At 34.7% G+C, this 20,760-nt stretch overlaps 1 protein-coding gene across 4 annotated transcripts in view; it reads right to left on the bottom strand.

Moving 5' to 3' along the window:
- LOC143229050 (uncharacterized) overlaps positions 1–15,816 on the bottom strand; it is a 180,616-nt gene extending 164,800 nt beyond the window's left edge. For 3 of the 4 annotated variants that reach the window (XM_076460759.1, XM_076460761.1, XM_076460762.1), the window contains exon 1: positions 15,786–15,816. In XM_076460759.1, coding sequence (XP_076316874.1) covers positions 15,786–15,801 — 16 coding nt within the window. In that variant the 5' untranslated portion in view covers positions 15,802–15,816. Of the gene's footprint in view, positions 1–809; positions 1,006–15,785 lie in introns of those variants that run through there. The other variant, XM_076460760.1, reaches the window with a different exon arrangement.
- Between the last annotated feature and the right edge of the window lie 4,944 nt (positions 15,817–20,760).

The following is a 20,760-nucleotide window of genomic DNA, read 5'->3' as shown; positions in this document are numbered from 1 at the left end:
ATAAACGACCATATACGAAATGACAAAAAGTGACCAGATCTACAGTATCAAGAAGACTCAACGAGAATGGAATATTTGGTCGTGTAGCATTTAACAAAACCTTTATTTTGACCTCCAAATACTGTTGGTAGACTGGAATGTGCTAAAAAGTACAAAACTGGACTGTTATTTATTGGAAAAGGGTGTGTGATGGGCGTATGAGTCAAAGTTAGGTTGTAAGTTCGGCGAAAAAATGATGAAAGACACTTACTTCAATGCGTAGCACCTACTATAAAGCATGGGAGAGGCAGTTGGTGGTTTTTCTGCTGCGACGACGGCAGATATTTGCAAAATAGAGGGAATAAGGAACCAGTGCATTTACCATCAGATACTGATCCGTCGTGGTTTACCTAGTGGCTTACATAATTCTTAAAGGATTCTACCACCAAGAATATAATAACTCCAAACACTCAATTAACCTATTAAGAAATTACTTAGCTAAAAAAGAAGCCGTTGGAGTCATTCAAATGGTGCAATGACCCTCACAGAATCCCGATATCAACCCAACAGAGCAGATCTGGAATGTGTTTGATCAAAAATTACTTCCAAAGAAGCTTGATGACGATATATTAGAGATATTTGGAATAAAATTCCAGAAGACACTTTGATTAAATGTATTGCAATAACGTCTGAAAGAATATCTGTAGTTAATAAAGCAACTAGTTAATAAAGAACTCATCTGTGTTCAATCGTCATTGCAAAGTGAAGTATTTTAGACAACTACCTCTTACAGATACAACCGATAAGTTTCATATGACTGATCCCCTTACCTGTAAACAGTATTACAGCAACACATATCCACATTTTCATTGAAGACTTTTTCTTTGCCTTTTTAAGTAAGGCCATCTTGTACGAGACCTCTCACGAAAATTACGGTAAAACAGGTATCATTTTCGTGTATACACGTTTAGAAGTAGGAATGGGCCTCAAAGTTTTGATAACCATATATATAGGCCTAGAATCACAGCGTTAGGAAATAGTAAAGATGATCACGTGATGATTTACAAACATGATATCAAACATTCATCATGTTATCTGAAATACGTGGAAATAAAGTGATATAAAAACATGCAGTATTTTAATTTTCTGAGTATCATTCATCTACCTCTGTTTACCTTCTGACTGATAATATAGGCATGTAGTTGAAAGACCATTGCAAGTAAATATTACCGGAAACGTACTTTTTGTGTCGTGTTTTTCATAGGCAATTAACTCTTCGTATACTGTATTCTGTTGCAACACAGAAATGTGATGGATGGTACAGCCAAGGAAACAGGCATGGTTCCTTCCACTGTGCGTGACTTCGAAATACTACTCAACAAGGGAAAGTCCGGATATCACCTGAATAGGAATAAATACTGTGAACAGAGAGAGGGAAAGAAAAAAAAAAACTATCCATAAGTTGTACCACCAAACGATAGCAAGGTCTGATAATATGTGGTTTATGAATGTTTACGCATACGTGAAGGAAGTATTTCGTAATAAATCATGAAATGCAAAACAGATTACGGTAAACATTCAATGTTTAATCATACTAGTGCAAACAGTTAATAATATTACAACGAATAACATCTGTTGTTGTTTTTTCTGCTATCTCAGCTGCTTGTCCGGTGGTTTATACTCTAAATAGAATAACTATATCATCATAAATAAAACTACTGGTGTAGAATAAACTTCGTTCTCTATGGACACAAATCACACAAACACTTTATTTAACGTTGTGCATCTGTATGATACAATTGGTCTTGTGTGTTCAAGTATACTCAAAAATGTATAATCATTAAATTCAGAAAAATGGTATTCCAACACACTAGGTCGATCTAAGCTTTTCGTTATATTTGCAAAAACCATAATATATGCAAGAGATGGAGGGTCGAGAGACATACGTAAGAAGTTCAAAAGTGGTAAAGCTTTGTTTATAGAAGCGTAAAGGTTACTATGTCCAGTTTCAATACTAAAACAAAAACAGCAATTAATACTACATTAGTAAATAAGGACGACAAATTTATAAGTTAAATGAAGACAAAAGGAATATAAATATGATATAGATGACAACGAAGCACACCAGCCGACAAATATGGGTACGTTCAACTTAAGAAATAGTATATCATATACGTAAGGTTCGTTTGTCTTGGAGCAAAGTCACATTGACCAAATTAAGCACAAAGCTACACAAAAGGCGATTTGTGCTCTGCCCACCACGTGTATCGAAACACGGTTTCTCGCGTTGTAAGTCCGCAGACATACCGGTGTGCCATTGAGGGGCCTTTCTATTTGCCCTCACTGTTTCTCTAAAAAAATAAATTTTTTTCATACCTTGTCGGTTCATTTGAGTGTATGAATGTTTATTACGAATATTTAAGAACTTGTAAGATGCCTATATACAACATGTTTTCAGAGTGATATTTGAAAAAAGGAGGATGGCCAAAATTACATAGCTACTACTATCTATATATGTATTTATTTATTTAACTTCGTACTTTTTGAAAGAGTGGTGGAAAAAACAACAAAGGGGACAATAGCCAAGAGAAAATATGTCACGTGTGACAGACTAGAGGAAATTCACTATGTCTTTTAATATTGCCTTGTAGATTTAAGAACTTAAAACTTATATATATATATATATTAAAATATGGATTATTATTTAAGATTTTATGCTATACTAATAGTTATAACATAAATAAAGTACTTTAATAAAGTTTTGAATATAAGAAACTAAAACTTTGTGTTATGCACAAAAAAGACACCTTGAGCAAGAGGGTTAAAGTCCCAATAACTGTTACAAAATAATAGAACATTTAGATAAATACATAGTAAACAAGACATATTCGAGATAGAATGATGAAAATTATATCTGAAATTTGCTAATAACCTCCCCAATACGAGATAGGTAATCAATTTCCCGTTACAATCTGAGGGACGCGGGTTCGTATCCCCGTCGCGCCAAACATGCTCGCACTTTCAGCCGTGGGGGCGTTATAATGTGACGGTTAATCCCACTATTCGTTGATAAAAGTGTAGCCCAAGAGTTGGCGGTGGGTGGTGATGACTAGCTGCCTTCCCTCTAGTATTACACTACTAAATTAGGGACGGCTAGCACAGATAGCCCTCGAGTAGCTTTGTGCGAAATAAAAAACAAACAAATAAACAAACCCGTATCAATTATCACTATTATTTAAAGACTCTGTAAGTCTTTAGTAACTTCCTTAGAATTAAAATAAAAGTTCCAGAAATTGATAATTTATTAACCAGTTAAGATAACAAATTTAGAGAAAGAAAACTATAATATATCAGGTGATCCAATAACATGCAATTATGACAGAAATGAAGAGATGTAAGAAAATAATACGTAATGGTATGAAACGAGTTAGTGTGGACTTACCTGTGACAGTATCACTGAGGTTATTCGAGATCATGTCCTTTGGAGCTTCTATTAATATGCTTTAAATGCCAAACATTACAGTTACAAAACTGTAGACAATAACAACAGTTATACATTAGAACTACACGAAAATGGTTCCGCTATACCAATAGTTATAGGCATAAATGCTGATGAAGTATACGTCCCAACAATATTACGAAACGCTCTTCGAATATGGCAAATGCCAATATGGTGGCTTCGTTGTTAGTATGACCGATGTTTTTTATTCTTCAGTCTATGTACAAATGAGCATTTAGAAAGTCGCCGCTGATTCAAATTTCTTATCATATAAGATGAAAATTAATCTGAGATCCATTTGACCCACAATCCAACAGCTGCTCTGGAATTATGGTGACATTATACAACAAATACTATGATAAAATTTCCTTCATCTACATGCTCGGCCATTATTTAGATGAATTGGCAGCGGCAAGGTACATTACTTGTATGCTACCTTAAGTAACAACTTTTATTTAACATTTGTAATCTCGTGTTTTTTTAATCTTTCAAATTTGCAGTTACTTGCTCATGCAACATTTTCATCTTGCACTTCACACCTTTGCTATGGTCGTACTTAGATTTTCTTGGAATAACTATTTATCCATGGAATAAGCGTGTTTACATCAATAGCTGTTGCTCTAGAGGAACAAGTTTGATATTTTTTATTTAAAAAGTTTCACTTGTTGTTGAGTGTTGTTTACATCTTTGTCAATGACATCTGTAGAGTATAATGCATATTAGTAAATTACTTGAAAGACGTGACCTTGAACGACCTCAGTGGTACTGTAGAATCCATTCAATTCCATTGACAATGTTTTCCTTACTTCTCCATTTCTGAATTATTTGTCTGTTAATGGACTTCTGAATCACTCCATATAAATGTATGTTACAAATGAAAATAAAATTAAAACTGGCACGAATAGTTGAGTTAAATATATTGAGTTTTCCTTCTCATACTTTCCATTCCAAGTACTTTAAGTTAAACGTGAAGAAACTCGATTTATAATTTTATCGTTTTATGTCAGAATTAAGTTTCTTGTATACACATATATATACATATATACATGAAAACAGCAACAAATCTTTTGATTTCTTAAATCACAGAACATAATATGACGTTATCGTCATTATATTATTCTTCTTTATTCAGCATTAAATGTCTAACAGCCTTATAATTGCTAAAATATATAATTAAATACCGTTTTACTACATTATGAACTGTTGCTGTTTGGAATTAGATCATACAACTAATTTTAAAGTCACATATATCTGGATATCATATATTATGTTAGATGTTAGAAAAACACGTAGGTTCAAGATGTCTTGATAGAATTGAGATAAAAAGGGTTTTTATCTCATACTCTATGTTAATTCACGTTGCGTGTTCGTTTGTTTGTCCACGAACTCTTTCCACAGTTTCGGAGCTGGCAGGAGCATACTTGTAGATGCAGTCGAGGTGGTCTGGAAGTGTTCTTACCATATTGCGTAACCTTTATCAAATAGACATAATGGAGATCTAGGAGTATGTATGTTTTTCAGGATCGTTGTGACCGAATCTGACATTGGATTTTGTGTTGCTGGTTTCTCCCAGAGATCCTGGGTCTGAATAGTTGAAAGTGATACCCCTCTCATTAGCTAGCGGGACCAAACGTGGCACATATACTTGGGTTCCAGAGGCGATTGCATTAAGAGGTCTGTTTTTTTTTAAACACATTTGAATAACTGAAGAAGTAACTGGGAGTAACAAAAGAACTTCATCGATACATTAAGACATCTAAATCATAAGTAGACGTTTCATCCTCGTAGTGACAACGGGTATCTTATATTAGTGACGTTAACACATGAAGCTTTGGAAACATTTAACACCTGTAAATAAATTATCGACAGGATATATGTGGTGTCCAAATACAATTATGTTCCTGAAGTGAATATAAAACTTGCACGAATGTTTACACGTAATCATTGTTTATTTGACTTAAATAAAAAGCTACACAATGGGCTATCTGTGCTCTGCCTACTACGGGTATCAAAACCCGGTTTCTAGCGTTTTCAGTCTGCATACAGTGACATACGTATCCACACTACAAATGTATATATGCATTTTTATAAAATTAAAAAAATTCTGTCTCTTCACTCACGAAATATGAAGTTATTCATTTTTAAATATTTTAGAGGTGAAGGTAGTATCTCAGAACGGCTGGTATGGGTATTAACACTTTTATTGACAAGGAGAGAACAACGTTTCGACCTTCCTAAGTCATCTTCAGGTTAACCTGAAGGTTAACCTACTAAATTCTTCCTCATAAAATAATCCATAAATAGCCAGGTCGTTAGTAGGTTAATCTGAAGATGGTCTGGGAAGGTCGAAATGTTCTTCTCTCCTTATCAATAAAAGTGTTAATACCCATATCAGCCGTTCTGAGATACATTTTTATTTCAAGTGGGTTTCTCGTCATCAAAAGGATGAAGGTAGTGTTGAAAGATGACATGTTTGGATGTTGGTATTTCTATATTTACTGAATTTCAGGCAAATCTACTTTAGGGCTATTTGCGTTAGTTGTCCCTAATTTAGAGAGAAAGCAGCTAATCAATTCTTGTCTTACTCAAATCAAATAGTGGGACTGACTGTCACAATATAATGTCTCCACGACTAAAAGAACGAGCGCGTTCAGAGATGAGAATCGAACCTGCAACCCTCATATTGTGAGTCGAGCACTCCAACAGTCAGATGTTAGTACTAATACATTTTTATTTACATACTGCAGTATATCCAGAATTAACATAAGAGCTATATCTCATAAGTCCATTAAATAATAATAGGAGATTCACTCAAAATAGCGATTACAGTGTGATAATACACTTTTGCTGAGTTGATGGAAGATAAAATAATGAGGCTACACATAAAGTGCAAAAGTAGACGTGCAGTTTTTATTTTACACTAAACACAGTGTATGTCCTTGCTTGAATAAACATGACGAATCATTGCTCTGACTGGATACCTTCAATAGTTATCTTTTTCTTTCATCCTAAGCCAACTCATATCATATTGCATGCTTTTCTGAACAAATGTAACGTTTCTTAGCATCAAACGAATTTCGTATTTAATCAGGTCAACAAGTACTACCCAAATTTCTGGCCATTATCATTACTACATAAGAGGGGTGATAACTCTAGCTGTAACCCGAAGCTTGAAGAACACTTCTGTCGACATTCTACATAATGTATAATATTGTATAATAACCTACCCGAATGGATCAGGTATTGTCCGCTTCGGGAACAACAAAGAATCAAATATAATTAAAACAAAATAAACTAAGTGGCTTTCTTAATTACGTGTTTTGTGATAACTTGATATATGCAGAACAAAAATTAACTTCAAAATAAATACTATAATATCATAACAAGCAAATTAAAATATCACACTTCATTCCTTTCCCACTTCAGGTTTCCCATCACGTTTACAGTTAATTTTAAATTTGCAACCAATAAACTTTAAATTTGGACGGGTCGTAGCCTGCGTTTTCTTTCTCACTCCAGAAAACACATCACACACATGTCACAAGTGCAAAGGTTACAACAAAATACCCTTACACAAAGAAACACGTTACAAAAATATTTGGTTCGATTTGGTGGGTTAAAGCGCTCAACTCGAAATCTGAAGGTTGCGAGTTCGAATCCCCGTTGCACCAAACTTGCTCGCCCTTTCAGCAGTGGGAGCGTTATAACGTGAAGGTCAATCCCACTATTTATTGGTAGAAGAGTAGCCCAAGAGTTGGCGGTGGGTGGTGATGACTAGCTTTCTTCTCTCTAGTCTTACATTATTATATTAGGGACGGTTAACACAGATAGCCATCGTCCAGCTTTGCACGAAATTCAAAAACAATGAAAAACGAATTTTACAGGCTATAAAACTATTCTCTATCTTTTTGGGGCCTGGCATGGCCAGGTGGTTAAGGCACTCGACTCGTAATCTGAGGGTTGCGGGTTCAAATCCCCAAGAACCTCGAGAAAAACCCCCTTTACTTCCTAGACCAATATTGGGAATTGCCGGAGCTAATAGCTCAATTGAGAAGCTGGAGGTGGAGAATATGAAATAAATAAGAGATTTAGTGCATACAAGTACCGTAAGTATTACAAATGTGAAAAGGAGACTGGTGGGTGTGTCGTGTGCTACTGTAGGTGTATCAGCTAAAGTTGCAAATTGTTTCGTGAGTGAGTTTCTTCCCTTCGCCGATTTTTAGGATTTGACTGCTTGTTTGCAGATCCTAGTGTTAATTTTGGGTAATGCTTGAAGGGAATCACAATTATTCAAACGTTTCGTCTGCTTTGAGCACTTTAATTTTTGGCTATCTATATTTCAAATTATCCAATTTTACGTCACGGTCGACGATACCGACAGATACCGGATGCTGTTAGCATGAATGGAGATGTGATACGGGGAGACTTCTGATACAGTCCATAGTCTCTAGAAAGCGAGATGTTCTTCATTATTCGCTTTCCAAAAGATGTCCAGCGCATAGAGAATTGTTCGCTTACATAAAAATTCCTCGAAATATTTGGACTTGATGTCCAGGTCTTCTAGAACTTCCTTACTTTCAGGCAGCCAGGCACCACTGGGAGACCGTGAAATACAACGGAAGATGCACCTGTTAAATCTTTATTTGAGGTGCTAGATTTTTATATTTATAGGCCTTTAACTCGTATGCTTCTTTTAACGAGTCAAACTTAAGTTCGAAGCGAATAGTCACGTGACCAATGCTTTATTATCACGGTGGAAGATAAGATTAGATCAGGTCACCGGCGTTCTTTGTTTTCTGTCTCAAAAGTGGATTCTTGAAAAACCTTGCACCCTTTATAAGAAGCCCCTTTTACCAAATGATCACAGATTTTTATTGTGACGACGCATTCTCATCGACTTAAGTTTTAGATATTGACCGTTAAGATGACATAGGGTCTCTCTCGTGGCTGTGCAGTCCTGACTTTTGGTAGGTTCCTTGATTTTAGTGAGGTTACCTCTGCTAAAGGCCTCCTTTGTAGGGTATACATTTGCCCTTAGAGCCAGACACTTCATCCATTGGTGGACTTTCATACCAACTGGTTTAGGTAACCAATGATTGGCAGATCTTCAACCCTTGAAAAGCTCTACACCACGCCCCTGCAGGATTAGTCTTTCCTAGTTTTTCCTTTCCTTATATCTCCAATTAAAATGATATGTTCCGGATCTCTGTACAGGCTTAGAAATCGGAAGTCTGGCTTTCATGGCAATACCCTCGATGTCTGCCAGGTGGGCTGCAAACTTGGACAAAGCCGTAAACTCGTGTGGATACAGATCAAATGCCATTTTTCTTACAGGTAGGTCAACAAACACTGTTGTGCCAACCCATTCTATACTGATGCCTGTTCCTTTTTGATTCATAATTGTCATCCGCCGCAGTGATATGGCTGTCATTTTTCTCGCTAGGCGAGATTATATAACTTGAGCCATTCACCTAAGTGATTTGGCGATTATCTCTAATTAAGTAGGTCCCATCCATCGTAGTGGTCGACACTCTCCTCGTAAAGTAAGGTAATATAATTTATGCGGTTCACCTGAGTGTTTCGGTTACTACCTGCAGTAGTAGCATGGTCAGTTGCACCGGTTTCACTTTGGGTATGTCGTTATAGGTATCCATCTATTCCTGATGTTAAACAATCCTTTCCCTCGTCGCCAAGGAATCGCTCGAAGCTACCGTCCCTGATTGGTGCCGAGTAGTTCTGATATGGCTACCGCCCTGACACCCGACGGTCTCCAAACCATAGCTTTTTATGAGAGTCATAGTTACTCCCGCTATTTACCCGCGCTTGGTTGAATTCCTTCACTTTGATTATGAAAGTAGTAGTATTTCAACAGCGGCAACAGAGTGACCTACCGCTTCAAATAAATTCATTATGATATCAACTTTAAAATACAACCATAGTATTGCAGAACAGAATTACACTTTCAGTACATATGCATAAACAGTCAAGTCTTAATCACGACGTAAATCGTCAATAATACAGAACGTATTCAGAAGTGAAAGATCTTTTAACATTATGTTATTAAACATATTATAAATATCATTAAATCTATATATCACTCTTTTGAACGACGAATCAATGGTACACTACAAAAATAAATCCACAAATACAATATACAACACACCCTTTAAGGACCAAAATATACTTATTACGAAACTGGTTCGTTTCGATTGTTTTGAAATTCACGCAAAGCTACATAAAGATTATCTGCGCTAGCCATCCCTAATTTAGCAATGAAAGACTAGAGGTAAGGCACTACCCAACCTAAATCTTGGGCTATTCTTTTACAAACGACCCCACAGCTAAAAGAGCAAGCGTGTTTGATGGGATAGGGGATTCGAACCCGTAGACCCCAGATTTTTTACGAAATTCGAGCACATTACATATACAAAAACAATCGTTTAAGCACACAATCATCTTCATAATCAACTGAAATATATAATGTACAACCATTTTAACGCTGATTACGTAACACACGGCAAACAACTCTTTAATATAAACAACAATAATCATAAATTATAAATAGGGTAGCATTTTCAATAAACTTTATTTAAAAATATAGACAAACCAACGTTTATATTGCACGATAAAATTTTTATAAAAATAAATATGACTCCTTACATGTTTCAATAGTTTCAGCTACCATCACGAAAAGTAAACATCGACGCGAACAGCAGGAATTTGTATAAGAATGGTCGAACCCACTGTAATTCACTGTACACGAATGTCGTACACATGAAGTGAATATTTCTCTCCAAAAGTCAGCACTATTGTCAGTCAACACTTCATTTAACAAATTATTATTTAATATACATTTATCATACAATCATTAGGTTCTCCAATACAAAATATGGCATGGCCAAGTGTGTTAAGGCGTTCGACTCATAATCTGAGGGTCGCGGTTTCGAATCCCGGTCGTACCAAACATGCTCGCCCTTTCAGCCGTGGGTGCGTTAAAACGTGACAATCAATCCCCCTATTCGTTGGTAAAAGAGTAGTCCAAGAGATAGCGGTGGGTGGTGAAGACTAGCTGCTTTCTCTCTAGTCTGACACTGCAAAATTAGGGACGGCTAGCGCAGATAGCACTCGTGTAGCTTTGCGCGAAATTCAAAACAAACAAACCAATCTAGCGCATTGCTTAATTAAATTAAAATTACATTTTCTCCGTATTAAATGTTCTATTATGTCAACATACTAACTCTTGTAATTAACAACAGCTTTATATAATTTAATTCATTTTTAGATCAATGGGGTTAGAAAAACTTTAAGTGCTCTGTTAATATAATTCATTTTTTAACTTTCTGTTATGTGATATAAACATTTTTTTGCCTATATTTTTAAGTAATATAAATTATAGTTAAAACCTTGTAACGTAGAAACAAAAGTGACTTACAATATGAAATTATGTTTGATATACCATACAAAATGCAGGACATTATATATATAAACTCTTTACTAATGGAAAACACGGTTGAAATTATTTAACATGAATAGCAATCTACAATAACGACACTTCAAAAATTCAAACGCTATCTAAAACAAAAATAACTTGTGTAAAAAACAATACTATATTTATGTTTAAATGAAACAAAATAGCTACATAATAATGAATAGAAAAAGAAGGTTTGTTTTGAAATTCGTACAAAGCTACATAAGGATTATCTGCGCTAGCCGTCCTTAATTTTGCAGTACAAGATAAGAGGAAAGGCATCACCACTTACCAACATTTTTTAGGCTTTTCTTTTACTGACGAATAGTGGGACTGACCATAATATTATATTACCCTCACGACTCAAAGGGCGAGAATGTTTGGTGTGACCGAGATTCAAACCTTCGAACCTTAAATTACTAGTCAAACGCTCCTAACTACCATATATACTTATAAATATATATATATTAGTATTCAAACAACAATACATTTTATAATAATGGTTATTGCAAATAATGACTTATATACAATAGTTTTACAAACTTAGAAACAATTCTGAGTCTTATACCCGGTCTAAAACAGAATATTTTATCGATGATCCAGGTCCACGACGAGTAAATTAATTCTGAGTTGATATTGTCACATCGCTCTTAAATTACCTTGTTCGGTTAAATCACTGATGTTAAAAGGGCTGTAATGTTCCAAATCTATAAACATTCCTGGTCAAATTCTGTAGTTTTCCAATTAATAAACGTTAATCACTATTATAGCTTTCGAGGCCTATAGCACACTGACTCTAAATCACCAATAATATTCTATTACTGTCTCTCGGCTAGCTGCTTTTATACAAATAACGCGAGAGTCTAGAATGAACGTTCAACAATGTTCGAACACGCTAGCGTTTTCGTAAAACAATTATTGTTGATTCTTACTCTCAAGAATCTTCTACGAATTTAGAGAACCGTCGGAAGTTGCGTAATACACATCCAATAACATACGTTACATGCATAAAAAACTATCCTGAAATAACGTAGGTTTTTAAAAAATATATAACAGTAAATTCGTTACAGCACACACACACAACTATTATAAACAAATTTAAATCTTGTAAAGACATGTAGGGATTAAAACAGACTTAATAGTGATATAGAAAGTTTTAATGCTACCATATGTATTGAAACAGAAGAGTCCAAACCACAGAGACTCGAGTTACTTGAAATTTAAACTCAGAGTAACATAATCAAAGTGATTTGACAAACTAGGATTTTGTTTAACTCCATGTAACCCAGCTTTGTAGTTTTAAATTTCTTATTTCAGTACTTTTCTTAGCATTAAAACTTTCTATGTCCCTATAGCTAGCATGGTTATGTACGTATAGATCCATATGTGTCTATAAAATATAATTTTTCTATTGTAATGCTTATTTTCTTTTTATTAACTATATTTTTACACCAGCAATATTAAGCGTGGGAGGTGCGAATGGCCGATTCAATCTTACTTATCAGGAACACCATTAGTCTACCCTCAAATTTAATTATATGTCCAAGAGAGTGCGCCGCCCCCTTCATATATATAAAAGTGACTCAAATATTCCTTTCTGGTACAGGTATATATATATATCTGTACAGCAAAAGAATATATCTGAGACCCCAGACATAGGAGTTTTGTAAAAGAAGTGGAGCGATAAGATGGTGGGTCTTTACTTTCTGTTAAGAATATAGAATGTTCTTTAATGCAGTTAAGTCTTGTCAATGCCATATTAATATTGTTGCAAGGTTAGTTGAATGTCAGTGGTGTCGAGCAGGACAGTCCTTGCTGTCTTGTAGCATTGTGAGGGGCGTCTTGAACAGTGGTAGCACAAATTCTGTTGAGAAGAAGGTACCTTAATACCCCTCATATTTAAGTTTTATTGGTTTCATCAATGTCAGGAAGGCGGTGGCTTTTGTATTACCAACATAGTTTGGGTGGCTACTAACCAGTGATAGTAGAGGTCCTGGCCACTGCAGCTTGGTCTTTTTCCTTTCGGTCTGGAACATATCCTCAGAACCCAAATGCTCCTTTAGCTAACTTCAGCTTCAGAAATCTCTTCCTTAACATTTATATGAATCACGCGAGGTTCTAGAATGTTCAACGATGATATATACTGGAAATGCCAGAGATGGGTGCACATATGTTCGTGTTTTACTTATGGTGATCTTGCATTAGCCAGCTGGACAATAAATGAATAGGCATTGTTATCTCAATGAACATTTAGACTTCTCCTGAACAAGGACTATGAAAAACATTGAGAGTATCCACAGTTATTGCTGCGCTACGTGCAAACTTAGTTTTGACTGTGCGATTAGGTATGATGGCCTCTCAGCCATCGATGGCACAACATAAATGACGACTCTGGCTTTCTTTGACTTGTACAAGATCAACAGGAGATGCTTGGCCCACGGAGATCTTGTAGCTACATCTAAAACTGTGGGTGACGAACACAATTTCATCTGCATCGAAAGTCAGGTGCACACTTGGAGTGTTGTAGTAAGCCTTGAACGTAAGTTCTTCATTACACTCTGCAGAAAACAACATATATGGAAATCACCATTAGCTATCTGAAGGAAAGATTGCTAAGCTGGTCAAAAACAGAGCTTTCTATAGTAAACGTATGGATTGAAAATATAATGTTAATTAATATCAGTTGCTCGAAGGGTCATAGGTTGGAGGTCATAGACATAACTATCTGATTATGGCTATTACTCTCTCATTAAAATTACCTTATAAAGCTGAATAATATATAGGTTACCTTGATCAAGTAACGTTTTTATGATGTTTACATGTGTTCATGTTTTGACATTCCATTGAATAAGTATCCTTATAACCCACTATATTCTAGCTTCTATTAATAAATATCCCCAAAAGCACTACCTTTCCATCTTGGCGAGATGGGTTCTACCAAAGTGGGGGTTGAATTATATTGGCTGGCAAAGGCTTATGAGACCTAGACAGAATACCCGTTTCATTCTCAGAGCCACTGCATCATGTTTTCATTCCAGTGAGGTAAGTCTCCGACAGAAGATCTCAATCATTCAGGGTGCACCAGATCCTGACGTTTATCTTTCCTGAGTCCGCAGCAGCAATGAGAAAAAAGTCGTGAACCTTCGCAATATTGACAATGGCATCCAAGAAAGGACTACTTTAAAATCCAACAGTTCTCTCGTACAACAATCTTTTTTCAGTTACCAATTTTTCTCTTGGTTGTAAGTCCTCCTAGTTACAGAAATGCAATTTCCTTAACCAAAAACAAAACATTTTAAACTTATCTCACACAAGAGTACGAGTAAAGGGCAATGTACATGTTAGCAAAAGAACATAAAACTTTGCATTATTATATCCTTTTGTCTCTGCATCAATTATTTTCTTTCTTATCCAGTTTCTGTGGTATATCCAGGTAAAATTGAGCTTATTTAAAAGCAATAAAATAGTAAATTTAATAGCAGGGAATTCAACATATACATTATGAAGTAATTCTGAGTTATCTTACTTTGGTTGAGTTTGATACAAAAAAAAAGACGCTGAACACAGCATAAAACATAATGAAAGCAATATTTATACTCAAAATCACGATCACATTAATTTACAGATAAAGAAGGACAGCTCATATTCTATATAGTAAACTCTATACTCTCAAAACGACTTACGGAGATATTTAATAATTACACTTACTGGTTAAGCTTTAGGAAAATTTTACTCTTTTTACAAAAAAAAATGGTCTTGCACTTAAACTAAAAGCTTGAAACTGAGAGAAAGAGCTAACTAAGAGATCATATATTATATACCAGATATTTAACATGAACCATTATCATAATTCGTTAGAGGGATGGCAAGGAATAGCGCAAAATCCTAATAGTACGTTGAAGCAAAAAGCACCTTAAATAGTAAAAATTCAGTTCAAACAACATTTTAAAACTGTAACTATTAATTGCTTAGTCTGTACACACACACAAAAACACGTTACACTTAAAAGAAAAAGAAAATTCACTCAAAATAGCTCATGTGTAAAACTTCTTAGTATTATTAATGTTATTATTCTCTTACTGACCTACAACATACTTAGATTATTAAATAAGATACTGCGAAGGTCGTAGCGGTATTGAAAAAAATGATTGGTTTTTTTTATATCTTACATAAGTTAAAACTTTAAATTACCATTTTTTATTTATCTTGTTTGCTGGCTTTTTTCATATCCAACTATATTGAATTCTCATGAATTGTATGGTAGCTATGTTTATACATTGTAATGATAATAAACATAGCTAAGTTGCTATAGTTGGATATGAGAATTCAATGTAGCTAAGATAAATAAAAAATGGTAATTTAAAAACCTACAAATAGGGATCGTAAAATAAATAAGAAACAAGGTTAAATATGTTGTAAGCATTATTTACACACTAGAAACACTTATGTTGGTAACATTGTGTTACCTAAAATTAGTTTTGGTGAGATTAAAATATGGATTTGGAATTTCAGTTTATAATGTCTATTGCATCTCCACCCTTATTTCCTTACTTTTTACGATAGATACTTCCATGTTTTTTAATTTACATTTTTTATTTATTTATCTTTGTAATACTATATTATCAGCACACGCGCACCATCTTTGTCACTGTTGGACAATCCCACTGAAACATAAGGGAGGTCTTAAAGCTCGAGACATAACCTGATCTACCATAAGAGGATATTGCTGTTGTCATCCTTGTACAACATGTAGTATCATAGCAATACCATTCACAGGCAAAAACAAGTATTACATCCAGTGAACGATAAAGGAACAAAGATAACTAGAAATCAACTTACCAGTCTTTTCGACCATGAAACGTGCACATATACAACACAAACAATAAAATACTAGAGTATTAGAAAAGATAAAATACAATAGTATATTCATATATTACAGTACTATGCACGTGAGTGCCGATTTATTGGATGCAAAGTATTTGTCCCTTTAATGCTTATTTTGGGATGGAACTGCTGAACCAAAGTAAAAATCTCTGCGCATGAAATATGTGTTATCCGCTAATAGTTATATAAACACTGTGACACTACTGCTGTAAGTGTATATCATAGTGTTCGTTCCGTGTCGTGTACAACCAGGGTGTCTGTCAACAATAGCTTCAACTAGCTTAATAGTGGCAATAACAAGCAATCCCGGGAACTGTCTATTAACACATAAAAGTGAATTACACAAGACAGTTCATAAACACGGGACAAGTGGCATTCATATGCTGAGTGGCGAATCCAATCAGGCACTGTTTAATTAAAACCTGAACTACCGTTTCGACAAAAAAACGAAGATAATTTTCAGTACGTTTCACAAATATTTCATTTATTACTGCTGTGATTTTGCGAGTAAAGACATGGTTATGTTTAATTGCAAAACCATAGTAGTAATAAATGGAATATATGTTGAACGTGTAGTTGTTTTTGTTTTCCTATATTCTGAATATATGGAACTTCAACGAGTACTGACGTTTTCAAGTATCAGGTAGGCGGTAGTACTGGCCATATAAGGATGGCTCAAACTGTTAATCAAAATGGTATTTTAAATATCTTTTCAATATATCATCAGAACTTTACTATATTATACAATGTTTCTTTTTATAACAATATCTATTTGATCACTGAGTCACAAGTTCTGTAAGAATTGTAAGAGAAAGTTTGAAATTCTTGTTTTTTTTTATAACTCAAAAAATCAGAAAAATGGTGTCAACTAATTTCACTGAGTTAATATAATTTCAAACTTAACATAGTTTCAAACTTAATATAGTTTCAAACTCAGTCTTCGTTTTTAGTATTATTATTATTATTAACTAGCAGTAATCGCAATTCTAGTGTAAACGATATTATCATTACCCCTTAAAATTAGCTTTCTTATAGAATTTAGGTGTTCCTTTAAATAGCTTAAGAACAGGGCAACCCAGGAATTACCAGCCAGTAATATATAAACAATAAATGCTACAGTTAGAACCACATTATTATAAATAGAACCCTCCTGTGTCTATTGAAACACTGAATTAAGAAACAAACAAGCAAAAAGTAAAGAAAATATTTTCAAGAAAGAAAGTAAATATAGAGATAGCTAATATCAATTATTCAAAAACAATGTAAACAACACAGTTGGATAGTATTTGCAAATGCCATCCTTACTATCTTGTGTAGATTCTTTTGTAAGATTGATATTAGCCATTCCTACATTTATTTCCTTTATTAAAAAAAGTTTATTCTTGACTTGTTAATTACAAGAAACTTGCATGTTAATGTCTGAAGCAGCAACAGTAAATTACAACTACTAGTCAAATTTTTATATATTACAGCTTAGCAGACGTGAATGTCACGTTTACAATAATTAGCATAATACTGTGTAAAAAGGTAATCAACAATAGACACTTTGTACAAAGGATGTGATTGGTAGGTTACATCACACAGTATATCTTTAACTTAGTAAAGATGATTGACGGAAATTTAAGCAGGAAACTTTTAAGTTGTGTGTGTGGGCGGGAATGGATGGGTGTCTGTATTATTATGATAATATATGTAATGATTATATGCTAACAGATCCCTCATCCAAGTGAATAAAATGCAAAGAAAATTTTAAAAATAAGTACTAATGGACTTTATATAGGATAATGTGATAGTTTGATATTATGAACTTATTCTATGTTACAAAATTTTACTCAATCATTTCATTTCCAACAGTTTGTTATTTATTACCTTTTATACACAATCTTAGATGTATCACTAGGTGAAGTTAGTCTAGGCTGTCAGTTTTCTCACTGGTCAGTTCAACCTAACTGACCATCAGTTACATAACGAAGTTGCCAACCAAAAACGATTTGGAAAAATAGAAATGTAGATACCTAAGTTTGTCCAATTATACCTATCAAGCTAGCATTAACGACTTAAAGGTACTTATGTGTCTGACAAGAACAGATTTTGAACACAAGTTTTATCTAGATCAGTCTAATCACATATAAACATTTCTTTGTGTTGATTTCTGTGATTGTAAAATTCTTTAACGTCTGAATTCTGTTCCGTTTTCAGTTAGTTTTGTACTAATAAAGTTTTGTTTGTATTAATTAACGGCTGTATGTGTCATTTGACTCTGATTTCACAATTTAATAACTCACTAAACAAAATGTTGCGAATCTCCTGTAAGTGCATGACTTCCTTTAAATATGCTTTACTCATGATGTTACCAGACAATGATCACTGCACTCTGAATTACTGCAATAGCCGACAAAAATGTATGTACTACCAGGCTAAACACGTTTAATTTTCTAATGTTATTCCAGCTGAACCAGTCAGCCAGCAGTAGTTTCGTAGAAACGTTTACGGTATTACAGACGGGGTTTTGATAAAACTCATGACTCGTTAGATTGGTTTGTTTTGAATTTCGCGCAAAGCTACACGAGGGCTATCAGCGCTGACCGTCTCTAATTTAGCAGCTAGTCATAACCGCCAACTCTTGGGCTACTCTTTCACCAAGGAATAGTAGGATTGACCGTAACTTTATAACGCCCCCACGGCTGAAAGGGCGAGCATGTTTGGTGCGACGGGGATTCGAACCTGTGACCCTCAGATTACGAGTCGAGCGCCTTAACCACCAGGCCATGCTGGGCCGACTCATTAAAAGTCTACATCGTAAAAACGTATACTGCAATGTTACAGCAAAAGGTGTTTTCAACTGAGGTTCCAGTAACTACTACAATAATTTTATAGTGGATTGAATCGCATTATATTAGCCTAAAAATATACTTTCATTTGCATTACGTGTAAACTAGTGTATCACTGTAAAATATTGTAAACATATAATACAGAAACGTATCACTATAACAACAACTACAAATTTACAAAGCTTGTAATTCCTGGAGTCACAGTTTCCACTATACCTTTCACGATACAATTAGTTTTCATACAGTGATTCTGTAGTAAATGCTCTACTAATTCACCACCTCTGATGCTTCCAAACACGTGAAAGATGTCTCTAAATTTATTAAGCAACATTATTATTTGTATTTTAAACAGTAACCTCTTAAATTATTATATTACTTCTACTTACTTGAGCTTGCTGAGCTATTCTAATATTTAGAGTACTGGATATATATAAAAAATAAAACTACCTATACACGTTATTAGTTTAAATATTACCCTTTGTTATATATTTCTTATCAATTAACGAAACAAAAAGAAATTCAGATTTAATGTGTGCACAAACATTTCACTGCTAAAGTTCGTAATGGGTAAGGCTCGCGCGACAAGAAGTACAGCACGTGCCCTAGCACAGGACTGCAGGTTTTTGGAAGCGGCAAATATTAATATCAAATTGGTTCTGGTGATCAGGTTTTCTCTGACATAGTGAATATGCTCCCGTCAGGCAGCATCGGCAATATAGGGTGAAATATACATAATCACTGTATAAAAACTAACTGTATCGTAAAAGGTATAATGGAAATTGTGATTCCAGGAATTACAAGCAGATAATTCACGGGAAATTCACTAGGAGGTGGACAGCGCAGTTAGCGTTTGACAGCGGAGCAGAACATGTCGCTTCAGTCCTGGTAACGGGATAAAGTGTAAATTTCACATTTCTGAATAAGACGGATTATTTCAAAATTCTCTTATTTCTTCTAAACTTTTTGATAATTTAGGGTTGGTAGTATACTTTTAATGCCTTCTTTATAATATTCCTCCTGATTGTTCGATTGGTGTTCATTAAGCATCTGCTAAAAGGAAATATTCAAATACAGATGCATTCAATAGATCTGGGTGGTATTTATTAATCAACTGATACCCACGCTTGAAACACCACATACCACTACAAGCAAAAATTTAAAAAAAAACAAAGAAAGAAGAAAAAAGAAGGATTAATTACGCTATTCCATTGGATGTGATGAAGACAAAATGTCCAGCGACACTTCTGAGGATCTCTTGGATTTCGTGACATCGACGAAACGACGTAGATCATCCACGAACTCAAGTGTAAAAAAAAAGGCCTTGTTGTAGTATTCAATTTCACAGTTCGCTGGTATCGAACTAACAGTGGCATCAAACTTTCCAAATGAAGAAACTCGATGGAAGACATCAAGTTTCAGTGTTCTTGACAAGAACAATCCATTGCTCGTGTTCTGCACGACCTTGTTAAGGATTTCATGCACCCAGGAGATCCAGATTGTCTTATGAACGTGACTGGAAACGACATTTGTAAGAAATCTGATGATACAAAACTATTCTCATCTGTCAACGATGTGCAACAAGCTCTACCAGATAAAAGTTATACTTGTGCTGCTACGTTAGTCGATGACATACAAAGAAGAGAAAGAAATTGAAGATTGAGGAACAAACTTTCGTCGATTGAAGTCTGGGTTTAAGCTATAACCTACAGTACGATCTGTTCAGCATTACTGTATGCGAGCTTCAGTGAAAGTTGTAGAGTACCATTGAACAAGGTGATCAAATTTACTCCTCTTACGCCAATGTCAAGGCTTTCGTATCTACTCTGAAAACAAAAAACAAGAATGGAAACAAGTAACCAAGAACACAACAAACACCACACATATATCTATTTTAGGATGTCCGCCTAAAAGACAAAGTTTATTATTGTGTACTATGGGAGTCAAAAACTTGCCATAACATAATTGAATCTGCTATTATTATTTTGTAAAACAATGTTTGGCATTTTAATCCATCTTGGAAACGCTGAATACAGGGCTTTAGCTATTCAGGAATGATGTTATACATTAAGTTTTACCATACATATCAAATTCTAGGTGCC

The sequence above is a fragment of the Tachypleus tridentatus genome, chromosome 10, assembly GCF_004210375.1.
Source record: "Tachypleus tridentatus isolate NWPU-2018 chromosome 10, ASM421037v1, whole genome shotgun sequence".
Lineage (NCBI taxonomy): Eukaryota > Metazoa > Arthropoda > Merostomata > Xiphosura > Limulidae > Tachypleus > Tachypleus tridentatus.
This window is presented reverse-complemented; position numbering and strand designations above follow the sequence as displayed.